The sequence below is a fragment of the Euleptes europaea genome, chromosome 13, assembly GCF_029931775.1.
Source record: "Euleptes europaea isolate rEulEur1 chromosome 13, rEulEur1.hap1, whole genome shotgun sequence".
NCBI lineage: Eukaryota > Metazoa > Chordata > Lepidosauria > Squamata > Sphaerodactylidae > Euleptes > Euleptes europaea.
This window is the reverse complement of record NC_079324.1, coordinates 60,729,363-60,750,872: the sequence shown is the minus strand read 5'-3', so window position 1 is coordinate 60,750,872 and position 21,510 is coordinate 60,729,363. Positions and strand designations below refer to the sequence as shown.

The 21,510-nt window shown below is 45.4% G+C and overlaps 2 protein-coding genes across 2 annotated transcripts; one reads left to right on the top strand and one right to left on the bottom strand.

Moving 5' to 3' along the window:
* Nucleotides 1–208: 208 nt before the first annotated feature.
* On the bottom strand, nucleotides 209–9,491 carry GPN3 (GPN-loop GTPase 3). Its single transcript, XM_056859299.1, has 8 exons — nucleotides 9,404–9,491; nucleotides 7,662–7,770; nucleotides 6,864–7,031; nucleotides 5,548–5,672; nucleotides 3,946–4,061; nucleotides 2,001–2,097; nucleotides 1,293–1,421; nucleotides 209–284 (listed from the first exon to the last, which is right to left on the bottom strand). The coding sequence occupies exons 1-8, from the start codon at nucleotides 9,449–9,451 to the stop codon at nucleotides 222–224; spliced, it is 855 nt and encodes a 284-aa protein (XP_056715277.1). The 5' UTR covers nucleotides 9,452–9,491; the 3' UTR covers nucleotides 209–221.
* Nucleotides 9,492–13,027: 3,536 nt separating this feature from the next.
* DENR (density regulated re-initiation and release factor) lies at nucleotides 13,028–20,105 on the top strand. The gene is made up of 7 exons (XM_056859305.1): nucleotides 13,028–13,142; nucleotides 14,573–14,592; nucleotides 15,305–15,389; nucleotides 15,910–15,993; nucleotides 16,194–16,310; nucleotides 18,588–18,727; nucleotides 19,811–20,105. Exons 1-7 carry the CDS (start codon nucleotides 13,037–13,039, stop codon nucleotides 19,853–19,855), a joined length of 597 nt encoding a protein of 198 aa, XP_056715283.1. The 5' UTR covers nucleotides 13,028–13,036; the 3' UTR covers nucleotides 19,856–20,105.
* The last annotated feature ends 1,405 nt before the right edge of the window (nucleotides 20,106–21,510 follow it).

The window sequence follows — 21,510 nt, the reverse complement described above, 5'->3', positions numbered from 1 at the left end:
GCTACCAAAAATAAAGATACAAATAATTTATTTCTCCCCCTTTCAACATGACTAGGTTCTTCACATGAGATTTGCTCAGCTTAGTCTCTGAAGTTGCAACTGTACACTTATATACACAAAGCGTTTTGTGGGGAAAAGCCCCCAGTGCAATTTCAGGGTCTATTTTCAAATCCAAGATGCAGGAAACATGAAGAGTCTTGTTAAAGATCAGCCAGGAGTCTTCATTCATCCACTCTGTCTTGGAAGAAATCATCATAACCAGAAGGCTTGTCTTCCTCGAATTCCTGGGAGGGAGGAAATCAAAGCAAATATTTAACACTTTGGAGTTTTCCAAATTTGTTTAACAGTCTAAGACACAACCCAATTCTGGCTAGAGGATAAATGACCCTGCTATTTACCTTTACGAAAACTGCAATAATATAAGTTTACTCAGAAGTAAGCCCTACTGACTACTCCCAGGTAAGAGCCCATAGGACTGCAGTCACAGATTTACTCAAGATGGAGCATTTCAGCTCAAGCCAGAGTCTTGTTTCTTATTTGCCTTTAATTTATTAGTATGAGAATCTTTGATGCTTTGCTGGAATAGACAGACTGCCAGGGCCCTGGAGCATTTCAGCTCAGGATAGTAGGGGCCAGATTGCCCGGCCAGAGCTGAAAAGAAAGGGGATGCCATATTTAATGAACTGCACAAGAAGACAGTGTAGAAGAGCGGTCACCACTGTGGCTGAGTCTCTTTTCTTCTTTTTAGAGGTATATTCCAAACCACTTAAGTTAACTCCTCAATCATGCTGCTGAATATATTATTTTTTCCCCTTTTCTCATAACCAACACTATGCCTTTTGTTTATTTATTTACTTCATTTATACCTCACCTTTCTCCCCAGTTGGGAATGCAAAGTGGCTTACATTGTTCTCCTGTCCTGTTTTATCCTCACAACAACCCTGTGAGGTAGGTTATGCGGAGAATGTGTGATTGGCCAAGGTCACCTTAAAAGTTTCCCTGGCAGAGTGGGGATTCACTGAAATCAGAACCGTCATTATTCTGCATGGCTTGATCCAGGCTTCCAAATAGCTACTCACCTGGTCACCATTGGCGAGTAAAATCAGCTCACAGGTCACCAGGCAAGGAAACTTAACATTTCATCAATGCCACAGATGAGCCTTTAACCTAGTAAAAAATGTGTGGCCTCATTCTCTTTTGTCATCTTATTTTCCAAGGGTGGTTTAGCCTCAGTTAAGAACCCATGATCTTATTGTTATTATTTTTGCATTCCGGATCTTTGACTCTTTTACCTTTGGCTCTTTAAAGTCAAGATCCTCCCCGTACTGAATAGCAAAATCTATGTGCTGCAGGACAATGTTGACGCTTTCCTCATCAGAGCGATCAAAAGGCAGGAAACGAACCATGCTGTAGTCGTCAATCTGAAAGGCAATCACAAGATGTTAAGACTGTGGCAATGGGAAGGAGCAATAATTTTAGTTTTTAACAGTGTGCACTTCAACATTCATGGTTTGCTTTAAGAACATAAGAAAAGCCCTGCTGGATCAGACCAAGGCCCATCATGTCCAGCAGTCTGTTCAAACAGTGGCCAACCAGGTGCCTCTAGGAAGCCCACAAACAAGACAACTGCAGCAGCATTGTCCTGCCTATGTTCAACAGCACCTAAGATAATAGGCATGCTCCTCGGATTTAAAAAGAACTGAATGCTGGTACAATCCACTTCCATAGACAAGATTGCTCAGAGAGCCAGACAGACATTCATTTAACTTATCAGACTAAGGCTCAGGGTTACCCCTGATACAGGTCGAGTATCCCTTACCCAGACATCCGTTATGCAGACTGATCCAAAAACCAGACTTTTTGAGCTGTTGTGGAGGCAGAACTCACAGGCCCTCAGCAGCATGCCAATTCGCTTGCTGATGGTTTAGTGTACACAAAATTATTTAAGAGATTGTTAAAAATTACATTCAGGTTACTTGTATATAAAACATAAAGCATACCAATCCACAGATGGCCTTCGTCAGCTTCTTGAACATTTTGCTTTGGAACAAACCAGACGAATCTTCCAGCATAGAATACATATCAGGGTCCAGATACCTGGAAGACAAACCATGAAAAAAGCACTTGTGCGACAAATGCCTCCTGTTAACTGCCAGGAACAATTACCTCTTCCATTTCAACAATTATGTAGAAAAGAGCAGAAGTCCAGTAGCACCTTAAAGATTAAAAAAATTTCTGGCAGGGTGTATGAGCTTTCGTGAGCCACAGCTCACCTCTTCAGATACAGCTAGAATGTGATTCCATCTATCCTGAAGTAGAGAAGAGTGAATATCAAAAGCAAGTAAATGACATTAGCAGGCGTGATTGGATTAGATGTGATATGCAGAGGGGTAGTAGGCGTGAAAAAATCAGCATTGGTAATGAGACAGGAATCCCAGTTCTCTATTCAATCCAGGAGAATGCATTGTCTTGAGCTTCATTATTAGATCTAATTCAGCAGTCTCTCTTTCTAATCTCCCTTTGAAATCCCTTTGTAAGAGAACTGCTACTCTTAAATCAGCAACTGAATGTCCTGGACAGTTAAAATGTTCCCCCACTGGTTTCTGAATGTTGGGGTTTCTAATGTCAGACTTATGTCCATTCAATCTTTGTCGCAGGGACTGGCCTGTTTGTCCAGTGTAAAAAATTCTGTGTATTTATGAATTACCTAAGATGGGGCAAGAGAAGGCTGGTTGTTTCAGGACCAGATGCATGAATTACTACAAATCAGAACACACCATCCACCCACCCAGGACATTTAACTCAACTGAATTCCAAGATATAGAGTATGGCAGGGCCAAGGCTCAGAGGCATATACTACGCGTGCAGAGGGTCCCAGCTTCAGTTCCTAGCACCTCTGGTGATGGGAGATCAGAGAACAGAGGATGGGAAGGACCTCTGCCTGAGATCCTGGAGAGCTGCTGCCAGCCAGAGCAGAGTCCTGATTTAGGTGAACCAAGAGCGGTGGAGCCTGATCTGGGTTTGATTCCCCACTCCTCCACATGAGCAGTAGAGATAATCTGGTGGACTGGATTTGTTTCCCCACTCCGACACACGAAGCCAGCTGGGTGACCTTGGGCCTCTCTCAGCCCCATCTACCTCACGGGGTGTTTGTTGTAGGGAGGGGAAGGGAAGGTGATTGTAAGTCAGTTTGATTCTGTCTTAAGTGGTCAGCATATAAAAAAGTCAGCATATAAAAAACTACTCTTATTTTTCTTCAAGAGGTTGTCTCAGGATAAGGCAGTTTCTAGGATTCAGTCCATTGACAACAGTCACCTCCTCCAGATACAGCAAAGATGGTGTGAGCCAAGGTGGCAATCTGGGGGCTTAATCCTACTCCCTTATGAACCCGCCCTCCCGACTATGACAGTCATCTTCAGAGGCCCTGCTTCAAGTACCCCCCTTCTGAGGTTAGGGAGGTGGCAAACTGGAAGAGGGCCTTCACGGTTGTGGCCCCCAAACTCTGGAACTTTGCTCAAGGAGATTCGTCTGTCCCCTTCTGTTGCCATCTTCTGCCAGTGGGCGAAGACCTTTTTGTTTCATTTGGCAGTATCTCAATGATCCCTCCTTTCTGCCCATTGTTTTAATTGTTGTTTTAATGTCTTTGTACTTATTTTAATTCTGCTTTTAAATTTGTTTTAATGGTGTGTGTTGAGAGGAGGTTGTTTTTAATGGTTTTAAAATGTGATTTTTTAATTGTATGTTTTGAATTGTTAGCCACCTTGGTGGTCCTTGTGAGGGCAGGAAGGCAGGATACAAATTTTGTAAATAAATAATAATCCAACCCCCTGGAGAAAGAGACCCAGGGGAGGTCCTGCAGCAATATGACAAGATATAACCGGTGATGGAGACTCAGAATTCGGTTGGAGGTGCGGAGAGAAGAAGCCTGCGGCTCTGCAGACCTACCTTTCGATTTCTGCTTTAGCTTTCTTGCTCAGCAAGTCCATCTTGGTCATGATGTTGACTTGGGAAACCTCCAAAGACACCATCGCACTGAGGGCTGCCATGACTCCGGAGATAAACTGGCAGAGAGCGACACAAAGGAAGGGAGATGTCAGAGGACCAACGGGGCTTTTCCAAAAGAAGACTGATTGTCCGCTCCCACTACTACATAAAGGTTGCAGGTTCCAAAACCAAGGATGACAGGAAGTGAAGGCAGCTCTGCCATTTAGACAAGGTCAAGTTGGGACAGTGACCCTCCGCAGGTAGCAGATTTGGGGGTAAACAACAGGTCGGTTATTTAACTTGCTATGCAATACTTTTACCTCTAGAGAGGGAGACTGCATTTCGATTCAGCACACAAACAGCTGGAGGAGGGGCCGTGGCTCAGTGGCAGAGCCTCTGCTTGGCATGCAGAAGGTCCCAGGTTTTGTCCCTGGCATCTCTAGTTAAAAGAACTAGGCAACCCCTGCCTGGAGAGCTGCTGCTGGTCTGAGTAGACAGTACTGACTTTGATGGACCAAGGGTCTGACTCAGTAGAAGGCAGCTTCATGTGTTCATGTTTCTGGCAAGCAGCAAAATTCTGCTCACACAGGCCCATCGTAGGCATTAAGAAGTTACAGAGGGGCTCGATCCTGGGATCTGTTTTTAACATTAAGTCCTTTATATCAGACAGCTGAAGCAGGGGCAAGTAGCCAAGGTAAACCGCTGCTTAGCATTTGCAGTGTGCCCCTTCCATATCCCACACCTGACAACCTCTTAGCCCTTACTACCAAGAGAAGTCCTGTCCAGTACTCCCAGGTTGGTAGAGGGAAGGGTACACTGCATGTACTCAAATAGTCTCTTCTTCTTATTGGTCCCCACATGGGGACAGGCTTGTGTGGTTTCCTCACTGCTGCTAAAGCGCAGCAGCAACAGGGCTTCCACATAGCAGGTTTCCCTGCCCCAGCAGTGGCCTCTCCCCCCTCCCTGGACAACTAAGACTTTTGCAATTTTAAAAAATGGCACTGGCACATATATCAATATACCGTAATAATATGTGTAACAGTTTTTCTGAATCATCAGCTTTCATTTTTTAAAAAGTATGTCTCTTGCCTTTCTGTTGCACAGGTATGCCTTTCCCTTGGTATTTCCACAAGGAAAAGGGCTATTTTTTTATGAAAGCTGGGAATTCAGACACCCTGATACACATATTGTTACAACAGTATATCAATATAACAATAGTCTAGGGCTGATTTACTGGACAGGTAGGAAATGTCAACTTTCCCCCACAGTTGTGTGTGTAAAGTGCTGTCAAGTCAAAGAGGACATGGCAACCCGGTAGGGTTTTCAAGACTAACAGAGGTGGTTTGCCATTGCCTTTCTCTGCAAATGACCCTAGTATTCCTTGTTGGTCTCCCATCTAAGTACTAACCAGGGCCAACCCTGCTTAGCTTCTGAGATCTGACAAGATCAGGCTAGCCTGAGCCATCCAGGTCAGGGTTTTCCCCATTGTTAGCAAGGTATTACAAAAAAAGAAGCAAAGAACATGAAATGTAAAACTTTTGTTTGGGGTGAACTGTAGGATACCTTAAAGGATTCCACCATAAATTGAGAATCAACAAGAAAAACTCCACAGACTCGGAATTCCCATTGTTGAAGCTGTTCCACAAGCTGCTTCATCACTGGCAAATGGGTGTACAGCTCGATCTGACCTGAGGGATACAGCCAAATGTAAATAAACATGCTACACATGCACATGCTAAATTGTGGAACTCCCTGCCCCAGGATGTGGTGATGGCTGCTAACTTGGAAGGCTTTAAGAAGGGAGTGGACATGTTCATGGAGGAGAGGGCTATTCATGGTTACTAGTCAAAATAGATGCTAGTCATGATGCATGCCTATTCTCTCCAGGATCAGAGGAGCATGCCTATTGTATTAGGTGCTGTGGAGCACAGGCAGGACAATGCTGCTGCAGTCGTCTTGTTTGTGGGCTTCCTAGAGGCACCTGGTTGGCCACTGTGTGAACAGACTGCTGGACTTGATGGACCTGGGTCTGATCCAGCATGGCCTTTCTTATGTTCTTATGCACACAGAGACCGATAAAAATAACGAAGAAAGTCTGATTTAGTTTCTCAAACTGCATGCTACCATAATCTGGGGTCCATTGAGCTTCTGGCTCAAAGAAAGGATTGTCACAAGTGGGGCGGGCCGTTCTCTCATTCATGCTGGACTCCGGAAACACAGAAGCAGCCAGAGAGTTTCATACAGCTTCTAAGGTCTAAACTGGATGCTACAGCCGGCATGAGACCAATATACGGTCATGGAACCAAAGTTCCTGATCATGCAAAGGCCCAATTCAGCTTAGAACCACAGCATTCAGCCTTTCCCCAACCCAATTCTTTATTTCTTTCATTTATATACTGCTTCACTTCCCAATGAAGATCCAAAGCAGCTTACATTGTTCTCCTCTCCTCCATTTTATCCTTACAACAACCCTGTGAGGTAGGTCAGTGAGAGTGTGTGACCGACCCAAGGTCACCTTGCAAGCTTCCACGGCAGTGGGGAATCAAACCTGGGTGTCCCAAATCTGAATCTGACCCCACTGTGCTGGGTCTTGATTCTGGTGTTTGCACAGCCAAACGTGATATCAGGGAACCAAAGTTTCTGAGTATGCAAGGGCCTGATTTGGCTCGGGACTGCGATGCAGGGGGAAGGAGGGGGCTTTAGCTTTCCCCTGATCTGAGCTGTGCTAAAGGTAACATCTAGTTTGGGCCTAACTGCTTCCTAAGCACAATGAAATCACAGAAAGAAAAATGGAAGAAATTGCATGCCAAAAACCATGTCTCTCTCTAGTTCAGAGCTGCGTGATAAACTTTTTTTGAAGGGAAAATTTCTTGGCTTACCTGGGCAATCGAAAAGTATGTAATCGTCTTCCACGTGGCCAAGGCATTCTTCCAGCCAGTCAAAGTTATTAGCAAAGTATTCCATGCAGAAAACCAAGCCACCATTGGGGCCAAACCTCAGAGAATCGTCTTCCATGACGTCATCAACTTCTATTAACTCTCGGATGTCTGAAAGAAAAAGGGCACTGTTTTGCTTGAAGGCTGAAGAACACAACCACTAGCCTACTGGATCAAAACTAAATTCATCTGATCCTGGGATCTCTCTCCAACAGTGATCCACCAAGTGCCTCTGGAAAGCAGGTCATAAAGGTGGCAGCCCTGTTCCCTGGTTCCTCCCCAGAATCTGGTATTCAAAGCTATACTGTCCCTGAACATGAATGTTCTATTTTACAATGGCTTCACAGAATGTAGAGTCCCAGAAGGAACATATTCCTTGGACAGACCTCTTCCTCTCTGTTTTTCCCCCAGGACTTCATGTCTCTAATGGCAGATGATGTTACTTAAATTTAAAGCCATCATTTTGACTCTCTATGATACGTCTCCACTATCTACATTTTTGTGATGGGAAACAGAGGCCAAGGGCTTCCTAAGGCCACTTTGTGAAGTCATGGATGAGATTTGAACCCAGGATGTGTAGGCTCACACCTCAGTCTCTTAGCAACCATACCACAGCAGCCCCCTCCAGGTCAACCGCAGTGCTCTCTACAAGCCAGGAAGTGGCTCTTGTCCCCAGATACAGGCTCCGAGGTGTTTCCTGATCACATTTTCATGCGCTCTCAACTAGAGCCATGAACTTACCTGCCATGACATCGTAGTCAAAATGTTCTGCAGCAGGATCCAGGTTAACGACTTGAACAGAGCGCTTCAAGGCTTCGCAGTGCTGGACCATGGTGGAACAGTAAGTGCTCTGAAAAAGAGAACACAACACATTCATGGAAGGGCAAAAGCCACCAGGCAAGCCCCTGGCAGCAGCCAGCAATCGGGCAGCTACGGGCAGCAGTGGAGTGAGAGGAGCCTTTGCTCCACCTTATAATGATCTATTATTTCCATTACGTAGAACAATATTGAACAGTTTGTGTAATTTGCTCCAGTTCCTACAGAGGGATACGTCATCACCGCAAATAAGCCACTGATCATAAGAGCCTTGACCCATAAGCCAAGCGTCCAAGTAAGTTTTTCTCTAGAGGTGCCTTTGGCAATCAGAGGCTAGGCATGGCCTTTTCCGCAGTGGCACTCTTCCTGTGGGATTCCTGTCCTAAGGAGGCCATCCAGTGTGCTGGCCAGCAGAGGCATGACGTGTCAGTGGACAGATGTATGTAAATATAGACATGTACACAAACATACAGATACAAACAGAAGAATGCACATGGGGAAGAGAAGCTATTACTGAATAAGACCAGAAGATCAAACAGCCCATGGGAGAGGTGAGTTAAGTTATTACGCAGGGGCAGCTCAAAGTCAAGATCCAGTCCAAAAAGGAAACAATCCCATCAGAGTTTGTGTGGACCGCTCACAATGAGCAAAGCAAGCTGAACAGAGGGACAATCACTTTCTGCAACCGGAATGACTTGGCCAACCTCTAGGTCAGCAGTTCCCAAACTGTGCTCCACAGAGCACTTGGTGCTCTGCGAAACATCTAGTGCTCCATGAAGAGACTGGAAAGAAAAATACCACTGTCATTCGGTTTAGTATCTAGTTGCTAGGTGAAAATTAAATTTTCTGTCTAGACATTAGGAAGAATTTTCTAACAGCAGTTCCTCAGTGGAACGGGCTTCCTCGGGAGGTGGCGAGCTCTCCTTCCCTGGGGGTTTTAAAGAAGAGGCTAGATGGCCATCTGTCAGCAAGGCTGATTCTGTGCCCTTAGGCAGATGATGAGAGGGAGGGCATCTTTTGGGCATGGAGTAGGGGTCACTGGGTGAGTGTGGGGGGGGGAGGTAGTTGTGAATTTCCTGCATTGTGCAGGGGGTTGGACTAGATGACCCTGGTGGTCCCTGGGTCACTGGGTGAGTGGGGGGGGAGGTAGTTGTGAATTTCCTGCATTGTGCAGGGGGTTGGACTAGATGACCCTGGTGGTCCCTGGGTGAGTGGGGGGGGGAGGTAGTTGTGAATTTCCTGCATTGTGCAGGGGGTTGGACTAGATGACCCTGGTGGTCCCTGGGTCCCTGGGTGAGTGGGGGGGGGGAGGTAGTTGTGAATTTCCTGCATTGTGCAGGGGGTTGGACTAGATGACCCTGGTGGTCCCTTCCAACTCTAGGATTCTATGAATTTCTCTCCTGAAAAGTGCTCCATGCCTCACAAAGTTTGGGAACTGCTGCTCTAGAGTTTCTCGCGCACAGAGAGTCCGGGTTGGCCAACGGATAATGCTCATTTTATTATTATTTTGCTCTCTTCGATCGATTTATACGCCGCCTTTCTACCCCTAGCAGCAGCCCAGACCGTTTGCAGTAAAAGAGGCCCCTGGCAGAAGAGCCACGTGCTGACCTGCCCAGCCCAGGGCTGCCCGACTCTCAGCACCCAAACGACCCTCTTCCCTAACTCACCTTCCCGCTCCCTGCCGGCCCCATCACCAGCTGGGCGTAGCGGGGCATGGTCGGGGCTACCTTCGGCCCTTCCCAGCCCCTGGGAACCAGCGAGCGCCACTAGTTTGGCCCAACGGCGCTCCCGTAGTGCAAGGCGCCTTCGGTCCTCTCCTTTCCCTTCTCTATGGTTTCCGCCCTGTTTCAGCTTGTAGACGTCACTTCCGCAGAGACGGCGAGTGCCAAGGGTCAAACCGCAAGGTTCAAACAATGTGTTAATAATTTAAAGTGGCCCCAAACTTTATGACAGCTTCTTCTTTAGCTGTCATAAAGTTTGGGGCAACTTTAAATTATTAACGCACACTTTTTGTAGTAGAAACTCGAAAACCTGCAGCTCTCACAGGTCTTTGCACACCAGTGTGAGGATTGCTGCTTGTCTGCCTGCTTTCCCTCGGGGCGCAAGTGACTTTTATCGCGACTTTAAAGAGTTTTCAAATCGGTTGCTTGCAGGACGTTAACACTCCTCTTTACAGTACTGATATGGTCTTCCTCAATATTTAACCTGCTTGTATTGCATTTAAAGTAAATTTACTCTAGTTTGGGGGCACTTTCTAGAGGGGTGGCCCAACAGATTTGAGGCAAAACCTACAGCCCGCTTCATCAGAGGAAGGGGGTCACCTGAGCGGGTAACGTAACAAGCTCTAACAAGCAGCCTAACAGCGCAATCCTAAAAACACTTTCCTGGGAGTAATCCCCATTCAGCAGACTTCAGTAAGATTTTGAGTAGACCTGTTGGCTGTGAGGGCGATCTGGCTGCGACATCTGTCACCCCCATTGATCGCCAGAGTAGACCTGTTTAGGATTGCACTGTTAATTTGTTTCGTTGGTTTTACATTTCTAACAACTTAAAAAAGATTAATATACATTTTAAGCCATTTTTATGAGATTCGCAATGTTTATTTAGGACATTTATACCTCGCCTTTGCACCAATATTGGAACTAGTAAGCTAGCTTGCTTACTACCCTACTAGCTACATACGCAACACCCACAGTCATTTTTATTCAATAAATAACAACATTAAAAGCGTTCGAAAGTAGAATTCTACAAGACCGTATGGGAATAATAATAAAACAGGCAAAAGGGGGGAAAGCTGTTTATTAGACTTTTATAAAACAAAATTAGAATACCTATAGTTAAACCGCAATAATAAAATAATAATAATAGCATTAAAAACAGATGAGCCACACGTTTTCAAGGGCTGCTTTTTTGCAGTATCGAAGGGGGGGAGACAATTTATACCCCGCCTTTGGACCAATATTGGAACCCACAGTCATTTTTATTCAATAAATAACATATTAAAAACGTTTGAAACAGGCAAGAGGGGGGAAAGCTATGTATTAGACTTTTATAAAACATAATGAGAACATAGCTAACCCACAATAATAAAATAATAATAATAGCATTAAAAACAGATAAGCCACACGTTTTCAAGGGCTGCTTTTTTTTTTTTTTGCAGTTTCGAAGGGGAGGGGGAAGACAATCCACAAAATTGCCATTCATTTCCGCTTCTACGGTGGCCGAGACGGCGCACCTTAAACCGGGCAGCGAAGGAGGAGCCACAGGCAGAGCCTCGTCGGGGAACTCCTGTTGCTGTTTCTCTGGCAGGAGTCTCGCGAGAATCCGCCAGCTGTCGCGACATTTCCTGCTCCTGGTTGCCTGAAGCTCCGGCGACGCTGCATGTGCCGCTCGGGAGGTTGGCAACGGCAGGCGGAGGAACCACCAGCTCCTCCCCCGTGGCTTGGAGTCTCCCCGGGTAAGAGACGCGCTGCAACCCCCCTCCCTTCCCTTCCCTTGGGCACTTGTTAGCCAGGCTTCTCCTTGTGCCCAACCTGGAGCCTGGCATGACCCCCCCTCCCTGAGCCTTGCCCAGCCCTAGATTGGCACCACCAGCAACCTTGGCCTTCTGGCCCCTTCCAAAAGACTAGGCGCATGCAGCTCTGCCAGCCCCACCCTATGCACACACATGCCTTTGGGCACTTTTTGGCCCCAGCTTGGCACCCGTGACCTGCTTGGTGCAGCCCACCCACCTACCCGCCCTGGCAAACCCCTTCTTCAGCTCTTTCTTGAGCCCTCCCCCAGTTATATGTGGGTTGCAAATAATTTTTCTCTGAAGGCACACAGCGTAGCTCAGGGCAAAGTAAAAAAGGGATACTAGTCATGATGCACACCTATTAGCTCCAGTATCAGAGGAGTATGCCCATTATATCAGGTGCTGTGGAACACAGGCAGGACAATGCTGCTGCAGCCGTCTTGTTTGTGGACTTCCTAGAGGCACCTGGTTGGCTGTGTGAACAGACTGCTGGACTTGATGGGCCTTGGTCTGATCCAGCAGGGCCTTTCTTATGTTCTTATAATTATATTAGATATCATTATATTAGGTGCTGTAGAACACAGGCAGGATAATGCTGCTGCAGTTGTCTTGTTTGTGGGCTTTCTAGAGGTACCTGGTTGGCTACAGTGTGAACAGACTGCTGGACTTGTTGGGCCTGGGTCTGATCCAGCATGGCCTTTCTTATGTTCTTATAATTATATTAGATATCATTATATCAGGTGCTGTGGAACACAGGCAGGATAATGCTGCTGCAGTCGTCTTGTTTGTGGGCTTCCTAGAGGCACCTGGTTGACCACTGTCCCCAACTTGGAAGCAGCCAGTGCTATTTCACTTCCACCCTCTGCCATGAACATGAGATACTGTCCCTCCACCATCTTGTTTTTTCTGACCCAAATGATAACACATACTGTAACACCCATACCGTTTTTCACTCCGTCGAGCCTGCTCCAAATCATACCTTGATTCTGCCTGTTTCTCTCTCACATCCATATGGTCACCCTCTACTGCTAGTTGCTCCAGTTTAGACACCAGATACCTGCCTGTCTCAGTCTACCCTGCTCAGACAACTTTTCCCATGACCATGTGTGCCGCTTTACATCCCTGTTGCTTCTCATGTTAGTCAACGAAGACTTCTTTAAAGAAAATATCAAGTTCTTGGTTGTTGGCAAAGAGTAATCTCAGAACATTGAATTCAAGTGACCGCTTAATGAAATTACAGAACTAATTTGTGTTAGAAAAGTTACTCCATGACTAAAGAGAAAACCAAATAGGATGCTGGTTCAGTCTTCTGTGGGAACTGGTGTTCTCTAGAACCTGTGACAAGGGACTGGTGTGTGTGTTTATGACACTAGCTTGTGCATAGTATGGTCTCCCTTCATTCTCCAGAATTCATAGCAATGAATGGGATTGTGTGTATGTTCCAGCTGCATTTTCATATGCACCGTGACTGTGGGCTCAGCAGTTCTATATTTCTAATCCTTTAAAAATGTGCTTGATTGTGCCTACATGCAATTTATGCATAGACATGTGTTTCTATTTGTATAATTGTATCTAAATTTTTGGCAATACTAGTAGTTTTATAATTGTGCTCTGTTGGGTTCTTCTTTTTTTAATTAGGTGAACTTTTGTCTGCCCGTTTCTGTCTCTTCTTTCATTTCTCTCTTTTTTGGTCTCAGGGGAAGGAAGGCCTGCCGAGGTGAGGGCTGATTCCTAGGCTCGCTGTCAATGCTGACGTTCTCTGCTTGGCTTTTCCTAGGTTTGTGTGATGGCAATGGACGCCGCGGAGCCTGTTGTCCTTGACTGCAAAGGAGACCAAAGGTGCAACGCCAGGGCAGACGCCGACTATCCCCTGCGAGTTCTCTACTGCGGAGGCAAGTGCTGAAAGGGTGGTGGAGGGGCACCGTTTGGATGATGATGGCTATGATAGTAATAATTCCACTCATAATTACAGCCCAGAACAGATAGTGAAAGCTCTCCCTATGGGATTCCTCTTGTATGTTTGTGGAAGAGGGAAAATTGTCCATGATTTGTCAGTAATAATATTCTCCCCATCATAGGGCTTGCCAGCTCAAAGACCGCAGCCTCAGTGCATTATAAATAATATTTATTTTGTATTTTTAAAATTGTTCCACCTTTCCTGATCAGCCCAAGGAAGCTTACCAAACATAACCACAAGCTGAGCAGATACAAGCTAAAAAGACAATACAAAGAATTACGACGTAGTCGTAGACCCAAGAGTTTCTCAAAATGCAGAGCGATACACACCTGTTGCCTGTTAAAAATATTGCCCTAAGTTAAGGCATGGCGTTATGTGCCCTTCTGGAGAAAAGCCCATAGAAAGGACATGGTTTTGCAAGCCCAACAGAAGGTTACCAGTGTGGGTGCCTTCTGGACTGAATCTGGAAGATTGTTCTGCCAAAGAGGGGTATCAAGGGGGAAAAGTTCAGGAACTAGGGGAGACTATGGTCCCCATGTGTAGGGGTGCAGGGTGGGCAGATGGTGAGCAGGAACCACTGCAGGGCCTGAAGTTGGCATGCTGGTTGATAGAGGGAGAAGTAGTCCTTCGAACGATGATAATGATTTTCCTGTAATGGTTGCTGTATATTGTATTCTATATTTTCTACAAAGAATATTTCCTCTGTGTATATTTTCTTTTTACAATACCTAGTAAATGGAAGGAGGTGGGAAAAGAAACGAGATACTTCCTGAAATGAACAATCTTGAGAAGCTCAGCTGTAAACACTTGGTTGAAAATGAATAGACTTTGAACCCATCTTCCACCCTCCCTTTTGGTTGTTAAAATATGGCTTTATAGAGAGTTGGGGGTCATAATTTTGTTCATTTTGCTTTCTATTTAAAATTACTAAAACGTATTTATTTGATTGACTTGCAAAAATTTATATCCTGACTTTTTGCCCAGTCACGGTAAAACTTGCCTGTGGTTGCTTAATAAAACTCAGTTTATGGTATGATTCGACACTTTAGATATCATTTAGAAGTGTGTTGGGGGGATTTAAATATGAGCGTCATAGGGATGTTATCAAAAGTTACTATAATGTAAAGTTTCTGGCATAATGCATCTGTTAGGCTTTAAGTTGTCACAGGACTGTCTTTGGGTCTGTTGAAACATGCTGGCAGTACAATCCTGCGTGGAGTTCCTTCACTCCTAGTCCATTGATTTCAATAGGCTTAGACTGACATAGCTCTGCATAGGATTGCAGTGTTACACAGCCACCATCTGGAAATAGGGGAAATGTGATATTCTTAATCAAAAACTCTTTTCTGTCTTTTCCTTTCCCAGTCTGCTCGTTGCCAACAGAGGTGAGTCACCTTTTTTATTGCCTTATTTTCACTGCTGACATCCTTTTTATGCCCCAGTGAAGTGGAGATACACATGTGTGTGTGTAGGGGCACAACCAGATTATGTGAAGGGGTATATTCTTCTGTAGATTGCACTCTTGCCCCAAGATTGGCCAAGGCAGCCCAGCATAACACTATGAGGAGGAGGAGGGACTTCTTTGTGGTGGCAACTCAATCATGGCACTCTTTACTAAGGGAGGCCCATATAATTAGCTTTCTCCAGCAGGGAATATGTTGCGGCTGTTCTGATCAGGTCTTTGGGCTGCCAAGGTGGAGTGAGTTTTCCCCCCTGAGGGCTGCTCTTGTTCAGGTTGATTTCTTTTTTTAAAGAAGTATTTATGTAGCAGGTGTCTGATTGTTGCTGTGTTAGATTGAGTCAGACCACTGGCCGTCAAGCTGAGTACAGTGTGCTGGGCTTGGTAGCCTCAGACAAGTTTAGCTGGTCTTCAAAAGGTGAGCAAGATTGAGCAGGGGCGTCCTATGCTAGTCAGGGAGTCCCGGGGCTACCTTATCAAAGTTTTGCTCCCTGCTCTCAGTGTAACTTCAAGGGAAATTAAGTATGATAGACGGAATCGGTTTGCTAGATCTTCTCGCTCAGTTGTAGTTTCCAAAGACAAACTGCTTTGCCATGAATGCTCATGTGTATAACTAATGAATTGCGTTTCTTCTCCAGTATTGTGAATACATGCCTGATGTGGCAAAATGCAGACAGTGGCTAGAGAAGAATTTTCCCAATGAGTTTGCAAAGCTTACTGTAGGTAAGGAGATCTTTTTGTGGCATTTATGGGGGACTTCGGTCCCAGAAGGTTTGGGTGCAAAAGCAGAGAGAGGTAAACCTTCTCCACTGACATCAATGGGAATTTTGCTGTGGACATTAATAGGATCAATGTTGTGTTTGCATATAAACTAGTCTAAATTATAACTGTGAATATATCTGCCTCGCTCTTCCAGTAGCAAATAATAGTATTTGCATCAATGGGGAAGGGATTTGAGGTTAGTATTCCTTTTCACCCCTTCTCTGTTGCTTTCTTTCTCAGTGAGGACAGTTTGTGAATTAAATGTGCTAATGTGCTATTCAGTTGCAAGATCTGGCTATGAGAATATCACTATAATAACACTAGGTGCAATCCAGAGAGCATTATCCTTGCTTAAACCCCACTGATTTTCACCATGGTATAAGTGTGCTTAATTTCATTCTGAATTAACCATTAAATTAAATTAATTATTATTAACCATTGAATTAAATAAAATTTAACCTTGTTTTATGTTATGTTTTAGAAAACTGTCCTAAACAAGAATCTGGAATTGGAGAAGGCCAGGGAACAACAGGGGAAGAGGAAGAGAAGAAAAAGCAAAAGAGAGGCAAGGTCTAAATAGCTGATTATTTACAAGCTGGATGCTGTAAAGAATGGGCCTCTTGAGAGCCCGGCTCATGGGGGCCCTTGCATGCTGGTCTGGTGAGCGTAGATGCCGGGGTGTGTGAAGTCCTGACATCTCAGCCTGGTCTTGGCTCTCAAGCCTCTGCGGTGATTCTCATGACCTTTTCCTACCCTGTTCCCCAGGTGGAAGAGGCCAGATAAAACAGAAAAAGAAGACTGTTCCTCAAAAAGTTACGATAGCGAAAATTCCTCGGGCGAAAAAGAAATATGTCACGAGAGTGTGTGGTCTTGCGACTTTCGGTGAGTGAAGGAGGTCCTAACAAAGCACCAGTCCTGAACCTCTGGCGGCCAGGCTGTACCATTGCACAGTGCAGCTGTGGGCTCATAAGAACAAGGACTTCTCTGTTAAAACCCCCCCCCCACTCAATTCCATACGTATAGAAAATTGCCATGTCTACCTAGGCTTGGAAGCATTTGCCCTGTCATCTGTTTGTCCAAAGTCAAAAATTAGTTGGGGGAGGAACATTCAGTCATGTGGCTCCCATTTGCATTAAGAAGAGGTACAGTCCTGACACAAGCTTGACCCCCACCCTACAAACTAGACCGAAGTCTTACCTTGCTTAATATTCTGCTTGGGGATTGTGCCATTTTCCTGCTCTAATATCAGTCCAGTCCTGTGTGGCTCTACTTGATTTGTGGGATGAGCCAGTGACCAGCTAATCCCTGTGGGCACATTAGGGAGTTCCCTAGTTTACTGGTAGAGGGCATCCTTTGCATGCGGAAGGCTCTGACCTGCAGCATCTCCAGTTGAAGTATCAAGCAGGGGCTGGGAAAGACCCAAGAGAGCGGCTGGCAGTCAAGAGGAGACAGTCCAGGGACAGGTGGGCAAAGAGCTTGCTGTGTGTTTGCATATCCCAAGCAGCTTTTCAAGAATGGGTTGCCATGCGGGTGCCAGGTGGGGGCTGCTTTTTGAAGCGGAGAAAGTCTAAAGCCCCCTTTGACTTAACGGAACAAGCATCACCATTCTCATGAATCCCTGGCCATAATTTTAATAATAGTATTGGTTGTCCTTCCTTCTGTCTGTGCGGTATGAGAATGCTTTTTTGAACACACAAACCGACATAAAGCTTCCTTATATTGAATCAGTCCTTGGTCCGTCAAAGTCAGTATTGTCTACTCAGACAGGGTCTCAGGCAGAGGTCTTTCACCTACCTGCCTAGTCCCTTTAACTGGAGATGCTGGGGATTGAACCTGGGACCTTCTGCTCTACCACTGAGCCTTGGCCCCTCCCTTGTTGACCTCTTAGTCATTCTTCCAGTTGAAAAAACAAGCCCAGAAGGATCTAGCTCAGGGGTCCCCAACCTAGAGCCTGTGAGCACCATGGCACCTGCCAAGCATTTTTAGAAAGTAGGCGGGGCCAGGTGGGGCTTTTGCCCATTGAGGCTTCTAATTGGCCTTTGGAGATTTACTTGGCTTTTCCCGTTTTCAAAGATGTTGCTTTGCCATCAGCTGCCACCACAGCACAAGGCTCTTCACTGTGTGACTGACGGTGACCTGTGGCAGCCATTTGGCGGCTGACTCTATCTCTCACAGCAGCCGACTTGTGGCTGCGCCCACCACACTGTCAGAATTCAAAAGGTGCCTGCAAGCCCAAAGAAGTTGGGGACCCATACGTAGGTGCTGTTGGACATACTCTGCTGTGGTTATTACTGGGAGGGAACGGGATGTAGCTCAGTAGGGCTGGACAAGGGCTGTTTCCTGCCCTGTCTATGCAGCCTTAAGGGAGAAAGACAAGATATAATGCATGTGTGTAAAGTGCCGTCAAGTCACAGCTGACTTATGTTGACCCTGTAGGGTTTTCAAGGCAAGAGACTAACAGAGGTGGATTGCCATTGCCTGCCTCTGCATATCAGCCCTGGACTTCCTTGTTGGTCTCCCATCCATGTACAAACCAGGGCCAACCCTTCTTAGCTTCTGAAATCTGATAAGATCAGGCTAGCCTGGGCTATCCAGGTCAGGGCAAGAGATGAATAGAGGTGGTTGCCATTGTCTGCCTCTGGGAGGGGCTGTGGCTCAGTGGTAGAGCATGCAGAAGATCCCAGGTTCAATCCCCCGCATCTCCAGTTAAAGGGACTAGGCAAGTAGGGGATGTGAAAGACCACCTGAGACCCTGGAGAGCCATTGCCAGTCTGAGTAGATAATACTGACTTTGATGGATCAAGGGTCTGGTTCAGTATAAGGCTGCTTCCTGTGTTCCTATGACTTCCTTGGTGGTCTCCCATCTAAGTAGTAACCAGGGCAAACCCTGCTTAGCTTCTGAGATCTGATGAGATCAAGCTAGCCTGGACCACAAGATATAATATGTGTGTTAAGTGCTAGATAATAATAAATAAAATCCCCTGACATTCCTGCTTCTCTCCTTTCCCCTCCTTCATCTTCTCCCCCTCTGACTAAATGCTGTTTGGGGTAGGGACATTTTCTTGGGGGTGGGGTCTGTTATTCTACAAAGCAACATGTACAATGCTGGCATTATAGAAATAACAAAAGACCCTTTGCATGTCCTCCTTGATTCAACAGAAATAGACCTTAAGGAAGCACAAAGGTTCTTTGCTCAGAAGTTTTCCTGCGGTGCCTCAGTAACGGGGGAGGATGAAATCATCATTCAGGGTGACTTTACAGATGACATCATTGACGTCATCCAGGAGAAGTGGACGGAGGTGAACGCCTATTTCTCCCCCTACCACCCCCTTGTTGTGTGGTTTGTTTGTTTTTTTGTATTTCCATACATTTCTTTCCTGTGTTGAGTTTAGGAACACTGAGACTCTTCAGGCATTATGGAGGCAACTAAGATTTTCCCCCCTTCATGAGGACTAGCAACTCTATATGACTTCCAGTTGGAGAGCCAGTGTGGTGTAGTGATTAAGAGTGGTGGACTCTGATCTGGGGAACCAGGCTTGATTCCCCCCTCTTCCACATAGGTGGCGGAGACTAATCTGGTGAACTGGATTTGTTTCCCCACTCCTACACATGAAGCCAGCTGGGTGACTTTGGGCGAGTTACAGCTCTGTTAGAGCTCTCTCAGCCCCACCTACCTCACAGGGTGTCTGTTGTGGGGAGGGGAAGGTGATTGTAAGCTGGTTTGAGTCTCCCTTAAGTGGTAGAGAAAGTCAGCATATAAAAACCAACTCTTCTTCTTCTGTTAAGGAAATTGTATATCTATCCCCATGCTCTGCATTCAGGGCTGAATTTAAGTTCGCAGAAGGACAGGCTTGTCTCCTCTCTGTAAAGCTCACAAGACATGACTAAAGGTGTGGGGTGAAAGGGATGCCTGACCCCTAAGTTCTTGCCTCTAATGGCAAGGAAGCCTGCATATGTCCCACTGTATCTGTGAATATCTTCCTATTGTGACCTTTGTTGTCACGTTTCCTGGGCTTGTTTGTTGTCTCCCAGTTCTGGCAAAATGTAGATTGTAAGCTCCTTGGGGCAGGTCTTTTCTGCTCCTTGTAAGAAGCATATTGCTGATGTAGTCTAGCGGTGTTTCTAACAATGACCAGCCAGATGTCTCAGGGAAGACCGCAAGCGAGGCATGAAAGCAGCCTTTAGCATCTGGTATTCAGGGGTTATAGTGTCTTTGAACATGGAGGTTCCATTTACTTCAATTTAGGAACACAGAGGGGTTCTTGTGTGTGGGGAGGTGCTGCTTTGGTTACTGGAATGAGCCCTCCCTACCACTTTATTGTAGTAAAACAATGACGGTGATGCCATTCTGACCAATAATGTGGTTTTCTTGCTGTTCGCAGGTGGATGACGATAGCATTGAAGATCTAGGAGAGGTCAAGAAGTGATTTTTTAAAAAATCTGCCTTTTAATAACCACCGAGTTCTAGTCAACGTAGCCAAAGCAAGGCTTCTAAGTGTGTTCACCCGACAGCAAAAACCGTTCCAGGGGTCCTTACTGTTGGCAATGTCACTGTTCTGTATCGGCTGCTTATTTTCTGTTTGTGATTTTTGCCAAAGTTTAAACCTGGGGAAGTGGGTCTATCATGCTTAACGCATGACATAGAAACTTAAATAAAGAAGTTACTGTTCCTCACCAGTTGAAGGTTTCCTTATTTTTCTCTCCCTTTACCCCATGATCCCAGTTTGGCATAATCTAATCAAAATTGACTGAGAGCTGCATGAAAGTCTCACCAGGAATAGAGTTTACAATTAATATGCTCCGCCCCCTGTTTGTCAGCAGTTGCCCAACAGGGTTTCTAGTCCTCATGACTGCAGGCATAAGTTTTACAAAATACACAGATAACATTAAAAAAAAAAAAATTAAAGAACGACTAACATGCATACTGACCATACATGCAGTGTATTAGACCTTCCAAAGGATGCCAAATATCTAAAGCATTTTACCCGATATTCTTGATTAATTTTTGCAATTCTATATAATAGATCCCTGCTTTTAAATTTCAGCAATTACTTAGCCTACATAATTAGTCAGATTATATGTAGTTAATTCCATTTTATAAAACTCGCCTCTATGTCTACCCTGCATTTTATTACTACTTTAGTCAAAATTAATATTCCCTTTCGGTATACTCTACTGTATTCTACTATAAACAATTAAAGATTTAATTGGGTGTAATAAAAAAATATCCATCTTTCCTGAAATTCTCACATAGGTCTATTTAACAGATGGTGTGAGAGCTTTAGCCATCACAGCGTATTCAGCCATTCTCTCTCCATTTTTCTATTCCGGGGGTTTCTTCTTGTTTCATCATTGTAGGAAATACACAGATAACTTCTTGAGAATTATAAAGCTGAGGAACAGCTACATTTCAGTCCAGCAGCACCTTAGAGACCAATAAGATTTTTGGTGTCGGAGCTTGTACCTCAAAAATCTTGTTGGTCTCTAAGGTGTTACTGGACTCGAATCTAGCTGTTCTGCTACAGACCAACATGGCTTCTGGGTGAAACTATCTTCATGAAGAGCTGAGGAAGATTTCCAGTGGTGAAGAGCAAGTGGGGTTTCAGTACCATACGGTGGACAGGATTAAGAACCGGGCTAGTGGAAGCAAAATGCATTTGTTAGATAAGCAAAATCTTATTTGATTTATTGAACTGTGCTATGTACATTCTTGATCATAATGTTGTACAATTGTTCTCCTACTGCAGTCTTTCCATAGCCTGCTTCACTCTATACGCAGTTGAGAATTGGCTAACTTTACATTTGTTCTGGCTAACAGCCCATTCCTGAGAATGGGGCCGAAACTCCATAGGAGGCGGCATGACCTTGCCTCCATTGAGGCCATTCCCGGTGGCGGCTGAGCGCCGTGGAAGTGCTCCTCCCCCCTGGAGAGGCTGCGCCAGCGCAGGAGGGCATTCCGGGGGTGGTCTGGGGGGGACAAAAAAAATACGCGAAACTGCTTTTTTTTGTTTAACGCATCGGGAAAACAGCTTAGCCTCAGCTCAGGAATGGGCTGTGTAAGTTCTACAAGAGGTGAAAAGTT